Genomic DNA, 6,378 nt, shown 5'->3' with positions numbered 1-6,378 from the left:
GGGGTGGACAGGAGCAGGGGGACCCAGCTTGGCCCTACGGCCCCCTGCTGACGCTCTCACCCCACGCCCAGCTGCCACTCACAGCTGACACGCTCACCTTTGCTGAGGTGTCCAAGGACCCCAAAGGCCTGGAGTGGCTGTGGAGCCCCCAGATCGTGGGGCTCTACAACCGGCTGCTGCAGCGCTGTGAGCTCAACAGGCACACGACCGAGGCGGCCGCAGGGGCCCTACAGAACATCACCGCGGGCGACCGCAGGGTGAGTGTCCCCGGCCTGGCCAGTGTGGGGTAGGAGGGGCAGAGGACAGAAGCCTGCTCCTTGGAGCTTACAGCCTGTTGGAGGAGGGACCATGGACAGGCGCAAAGCACAGGAGCAAAACTGCCCAGTGTGCCGTGTGGGACAGCAGCTGACCGGGCCTGCAGGGCCAGTGGGCAGGGCTTGTCTAGGGCAGCCAGGAGCCCTGAGGTCAGCGTCCCGGGGCTGGGCCTTGAGCCCGTGAGGAGCTAGATTCTGCCCGGACAGGAAGGTCTGAGCAGAGCAGAGGCATCCCATGAGGTGGAGCGGGGCAGAGCCTGGCTTGAGATCCCCATGAGCTGGAGCGGGGGTAGGGAGGAGCAGCCTGGACGGCCAGCCTGGGGCCCAACCCACTCTCGCTGACTCCCCCAACACACGCAGTGGGCAGGCGTGCTGAGCCGCCTGGCGCTGGAGCAGGAGCGCATCCTGAACCCCCTGCTGGACCGTGTCCGGACCGCTGACCACCACCAGCTGCGCTCACTGACGGGTCTCATCCGAAACTTGTCCCGGAACGCCAGGAACAAGGACGAGATGTGTGAGTTGGGTGGCCCCGGTGTGCACTCTGCCGACGCTCCGCGCAGCTCCATGTCTCTGCCCGGTAGTGCTCTCCTCGCTAGCTGAACCAGATGTGGCAGTCAAGCATGCTGGCTCCCTGGGGGAGGCAGGGGACCTAAGGGGCTGAGATAGCCATGAATGGGGCACAGACTGACCTCCCCCGACCTTCGGCAGCTACAAAGGTGGTGAGCCACCTGATCGAGAAGCTCCCTGGCAGTGTGGGTGAGAAGTGTCCCCCAGCCGAGGTGCTGGTCAACATCATAGCTGTGCTCAACAACCTGGTGGTGGCCAGCCCCATCGCAGCCCGAGACCTGCTCTACTTCGATGGGCTTCGAAAGCTCATCTTCATCAAGAAGAAGAGAGACAGGTGAGGGCTGACCTGATCCCGGGCGTCCTCCGTCCCCTCTGCCTCATGGCCACCCTCCTGAATTGCCCCCTCCTCCAGCCCTGACAGCGAGAAGTCCTCCCGGGCAGCCTCCAGCCTCCTGGCCAACCTGTGGCAGTACAACAAGCTCCACCGGGACTTCCGGGCGGTATGTCCATGTCCCAGGGAGCAGGCAGGACCGTGGGCAGTGGGATTGGCCACAGAGAAACACAGGCCCCATGTGGAGCAGACCTGGGACCCAGAGGCGAGGGGTCTGGGCCGTGTGCAGCCACAGCGGGGAGGGCGGGCAGGCAGATGTACACCCTGACCCCGGCCTCCTTTCCACTGCAGAAAGGCTATCGCAAGGAGGACTTCCTGGGCCCATAGGCGAGGCCTCCTGGAGGAGCAGAAGGTGATGTGGCCTGCCTCCGAGGACCAGGCTCGGTCCAGGCTGCTTGCCAGCCTAGCCTGAAGAAGGCCGATGCCCAAGGGGCTTCTCACTGGAGCCCTGTGTGCACCTTCAAGGGGCCTGGGCCACAAGGAGGGGACAGAGGCTTGGAGCTGGGGACTTGGCTTCTGCAGGGCAGGGGGTGGGGCAGGGCTTGAGGCTGCTCTGGTGCATGGGGTGGTGAGCTGGTCACTTTGGCAGAGGTAAGGCTGCCGGAGACCTGGCAGTGCCTCTGCTCAGCCCACGCTAATAAAGGTGGTTATGAACTCAGCCGCAGCTTCCCTGGCTCATCTGACCCAGGAAGTCTGACCCTGGGGTGCCTGCAGTGTCCCCAGACACACCTGCCTCTGATGACACACCCCCTTGAGATTCCCAAGCCTGCAGGGCCAGTGGGCAGGGCTTGTCTAGGGCAGCCAGGAGCACTGAGGTCAGCGTCCCGGGGCTGGGCCTTGAGCCCGTGAGGAGCTAGGTTCTGCCCGGACAGGAAGGTCTGAGCAGAGCAGAGGCATCCCATGAGGTGGAGCGGGGCAGAGCCTGGCTTGAGATCCCCATGAGCTGGAGCGGGGGTAGGGAGGAGCAGCCTGGACGGCCAGCCTGGGGCCCAACCCACTCTCGCTGACTCCCCCAACACACGCAGTGGGCAGGCGTGCTGAGCCGCCTGGCGCTGGAGCAGGAGCGCATCCTGAACCCCCTGCTGGACCGTGTCCGGACCGCTGACCACCACCAGCTGCGCTCACTGACGGGTCTCATCCGAAACTTGTCCCGGAACGCCAGGAACAAGGACGAGATGTGTGAGTTGGGTGGCCCCGGTGTGCACTCTGCCGACGCTCCGCGCAGCTCCATGTCTCTGCCCGGTAGTGCTCTCCTCGCTAGCTGAACCAGATGTGGCAGTCAAGCATGCTGGCTCCCTGGGGGAGGCAGGGGACCTAAGGGGCTGAGATAGCCATGAATGGGGCACAGACTGACCTCCCCCGACCTTCGGCAGCTACAAAGGTGGTGAGCCACCTGATCGAGAAGCTCCCTGGCAGTGTGGGTGAGAAGTGTCCCCCAGCCGAGGTGCTGGTCAACATCATAGCTGTGCTCAACAACCTGGTGGTGGCCAGCCCCATCGCAGCCCGAGACCTGCTCTACTTCGATGGGCTTCGAAAGCTCATCTTCATCAAGAAGAAGAGAGACAGGTGAGGGCTGACCTGATCCCGGGCGTCCTCCGTCCCCTCTGCCTCATGGCCACCCTCCTGAATTGCCCCCTCCTCCAGCCCTGACAGCGAGAAGTCCTCCCGGGCAGCCTCCAGCCTCCTGGCCAACCTGTGGCAGTACAACAAGCTCCACCGGGACTTCCGGGCGGTATGTCCATGTCCCAGGGAGCAGGCAGGACCGTGGGCAGTGGGATTGGCCACAGAGAAACACAGGCCCCATGTGGAGCAGACCTGGGACCCAGAGGCGAGGGGCCTGGGCCGTGTGCAGCCACAGCGGGGAGGGCGGGCAGGCAGATGTACACCCTGACCCCGGCCTCCTTTCCACTGCAGAAAGGCTATCGCAAGGAGGACTTCCTGGGCCCATAGGCGAGGCCTCCTGGAGGAGCAGAAGGTGATGTGGCCTGCCTCCGAGGACCAGGCTCAGTCCAGGCTGCTTGCCAGCCTAGCCTGAAGAAAGCCGATGCCCAAGGGGCTTCTCACTGGAGCCCTGTGTGCACCTTCAAGGGGCCTGGGCCACAAGGAGGGGACAGAGGCTTGGAGCTGGGGACTTGGCTTCTGCAGGGCAGGGGGTGGGGCAGGGCTTGAGGCTGCTCTGGTGCATGGGGTGGTGAGCTGGTCACTTTGGCAGAGGTCAGGCTGGGGGGGACGTGGTCCACGCTAATAAAGGTGGAAATGAACTCAGCCGCAGCTTCCCTGGCTCATCTGACCCAGGAAGTCTGACCCTGGGGTGCCTGCAGTGTCCCCAGACACACCTGCCTCTGATGACACACCCCCTTGAGATTCCCAATGTCATCTTCCTCACTGGGAGGAAGGTGTCCAGGAGAGGGGGGCTGGCAATACAGGGCCGAGAGGGTAGAGACAGGAAGACGGCAGGGCCAGCCTCAGGGCCACATGAGGCAGGCACGGCAGGGCTGGGACCACACGAGCAGCGGTGACAGAGGCGGTGCTGCCTGAGTGGTACGCACCTCTCTGCCCACCCCAGATGCCCAGCAACCTCGGCCCGGCCCCCTGCACCTAGAGGTCTCCTGGCCAGGGGCTCTCACGGAGGATCCGGGTCACTACCCACCTCACTCAGAGGCAGGACACGTGGTTGTAAAGCTGCCGGTGACATTTTTACAACAAAAAGCTTCAGCAAAGCTTAAGACTCAAGGTCTCTGAGGGGGGCTGTCTCCACCTGGATCGTTTGGGATTGGAGTGAGCGCCAATTTCCAACTAGGGGCCAGTCAGGGAGACCCAAGGAGGTTACCTGCAAGGGACATGCTGAGCTGGCTCAGGACAGAGGATGGAGAGAGAGCAGATTTGGTGACAGAGTGATGGCGAGGATAAGAAGGGACAGGTGGAAGGGCCAGAGAATCTGAGCAAAAAGAAGCCTGGGGTGCTCCGCTCAGGGCGCTGCGGGGCCCCTCTTGCCCCAGGAGAGGAGCACGAGGCCGAGGCAAAATCCAAAAGGACTTTATTTTCTGGCACTAGGAGGGGCCCAGGCCCACACTCCTTCCCTGAGAGTCCCAAGGCCACAGGCAGAGGTCCTTTTTTTTTCAGAGAAAGGACCTCCCTGATCCTGTCCTCCAGCTGTCCCTGGAGGCCCAGCACCAGGGCAAGGGAGAGGGGGCTACACGTCGTCCTCAGACACCAGGCAGTAAAAGTCCGTGCGGACACCGTAGTTTCGGGAGCCAAGGTCCGAGACGTCCACCTCGCTGCTCCGGCTGTCCCCCAGCGAGACCCCACTCCCGGGCGGTGGAACTGATGGCTCCCCAAAGACTGGCCTTCGGACACCTGGGGAGGAGGTAGGAATCGGAGGCCTGAGGCTGGGCTGCCCACAGTCTGCCTCCACCAGGACCCGCTGCCAGAGCCACTCGGTGCTCACCCCTCTGCCACAGTGGCATTTCAGTCCGAGAAGTTCCCACGCTGGCCCCAGGCTGAGCAGCTCCAGGGGAGGAGCTCAGGGAGGAGCTGCTGGGACAGAGGAGGTCAAGTCCCCGACTGGGGACAGTTCCTAACACCTCTCCTCTCTGCCCTGTGCTGTCCACCCTCCACCCCAGGCCAGCATCTCTAGCCAGGGGTGGGGCTGAGGAGGCCTACCCAGGTCTCCCTCAGGGTCAGGGTCCAGCTCCGGGTCCAGGCTCCCGCCCTCAGGGATGCGGCCTCGGACAATCAGCATGGGATCCTTGTCATCCTGCAGTTGTGTCTGGGGGTCCCCCTCCACCGGCCTGTACTGCATCTTCCGGGGTAGCGCCAGCTGCAGTTCTTTCCAAAACTCAGAAGAAGGCGTCTGGGGACCAGGTTGGGGCAGTCGGCAATGCGCGAACTCGTGTGGGGTGCAAATGGGCAGCCCATGGCCGCCTGGCCCCAAAGAGCGCCTGGCCTTTGATGCTGAACCACAACCCGTTGGTCCCACCAGACAGCCTCCGTCCCGAGCTGGGGCACAGCCCAGCTCTGCTCACACCCCGTGCTCCAGCGCCTCCCCACAAGCCCCTCCGCACCACAGAGCCAGGCCTCCAGAGCAGCAGCGTCACCAGGTGGCGGTGCTGGCGCAGCAGGCGGAGCGCAGGATGCACCGGGTCGCGCCGCTGGCCCTCGAAGGTGATGAAGATGGGTCTGCGCGTGAGCTCCAGCAGCCGGCACAGGCCCTCCCTGCGGAGGTGGCCGTCCGGGGGGCGCGGCTGGGGCCCACCCAACCCCGCGCGGGACCCACCGGAAGCTGTGGCTGCACCAGGGCCGGCCTAGGAAGGCGTCTGAAAGCACCACGATGAGGCGCCGGCAGCGGCTCAGGTTCACCAGGAGGTCGGCGGAGGGCTCTGCGGGGACCCGGAACGAAGAGCAAAGGACGGGATGAGCCACTGGGCAAGGCCTGGTGGCGTGGCCTAGAGGCAGGGCCTCGGGACTCAACGGGCGACGGTGGGGAAGGTGGGCGGGGCGGGATGAGCGATGCGAGGCCTCGGGGGCGGGGCGAGGGGCGAGCAGGACAAGCGGTAAGGGCGGGGCTACCTGCACGCGGCAAGAGATCGCGGTCGTCCAGGAAGAGCTTGTAGCCACGACGCCGCTCCAGCTGCGGCTTCAGGATGAAATTGACGAACTTACGGTCCTCGGGGCAGTCGCTATAGGAGACGTAGGCGTCGTAGAGCTTCCCGTCTGCGGACAGCGACCGATCAGAGCTGCTGCTTCCATGGCCTTGGCGCGTAGTTACCCACCCCAACCACCACCACCACCCTCCCCGGGTCCCCAGTGCCCAGTCTTGGCTTCCCCAAGCCATCCCAACTCTTCTGCTCACCCCAGCCCCTAGCCCCACGGTGACACCTCTTTATATGGGCTGTGCATGCCAGAGCCCTCCAGAACTAAAGCTTCCTTTCCCCCACCTCTGAAGCCACCTCCGCTTGCAGGAAGGAATCCCCCCAGCATGCACGGGTCATCTCCACCTCCCCACGCACCATTCACCTCCACCTCCCCGTAGGCGTCTTGGTACCAGAGCAGGACGTTCAGGCGACACTTGACATAGAGCAGAGCAGCCAGCAGCAGGGGCAGAAA

The 6,378-nt window shown here is 64.3% G+C and overlaps 3 protein-coding genes across 3 annotated transcripts in view; 2 read left to right on the top strand and 1 right to left on the bottom strand.

Moving 5' to 3' along the window:
- LOC102475889 (plakophilin-3) overlaps positions 1-1,892 on the top strand; it is a 10,423-nt gene extending 8,531 nt beyond the window's left edge. The window contains exons 10-14 of the mRNA XM_027766687.1: positions 70-257; positions 675-828; positions 1,023-1,215; positions 1,294-1,381; positions 1,564-1,892. Of these exons, the coding sequence (XP_027622488.1) occupies positions 70-257; positions 675-828; positions 1,023-1,215; positions 1,294-1,381; positions 1,564-1,599 (659 nt within the window). The 3' untranslated portion in view covers positions 1,600-1,892. The remainder of the gene's footprint in view (positions 1-69; positions 258-674; positions 829-1,022; positions 1,216-1,293; positions 1,382-1,563) is intronic.
- On the top strand, positions 1,628-3,272 carry LOC102475486 (plakophilin-3-like). Its single transcript, XM_006164479.1, has 5 exons — positions 1,628-1,651; positions 2,298-2,451; positions 2,646-2,838; positions 2,917-3,004; positions 3,187-3,272. Exons 1-5 carry the CDS (start codon positions 1,628-1,630, stop codon positions 3,220-3,222), a joined length of 495 nt encoding a protein of 164 aa, XP_006164541.1. The 3' UTR covers positions 3,223-3,272.
- Positions 3,273-4,292: 1,020 nt separating this feature from the next.
- On the bottom strand, positions 4,293-6,378 carry SIGIRR (single Ig and TIR domain containing; the record flags this gene model as incomplete). Its single annotated transcript, XM_006164478.2, has 6 exons — positions 4,293-4,629; positions 4,936-5,125; positions 5,337-5,487; positions 5,549-5,651; positions 5,842-5,985; positions 6,282-6,378. Coding segments are annotated over 6 exons (849 nt in total), but the record flags the coding sequence as incomplete, so codon positions are not given.

Source organism: Tupaia chinensis, unplaced genomic scaffold (assembly GCF_000334495.1).
Source record: "Tupaia chinensis unplaced genomic scaffold, TupChi_1.0 Scaffold143624_1, whole genome shotgun sequence".
In the NCBI taxonomy this organism is placed as follows: Eukaryota; Metazoa; Chordata; class Mammalia; order Scandentia; family Tupaiidae; genus Tupaia; species Tupaia belangeri.
This window is presented reverse-complemented; position numbering and strand designations above follow the sequence as displayed.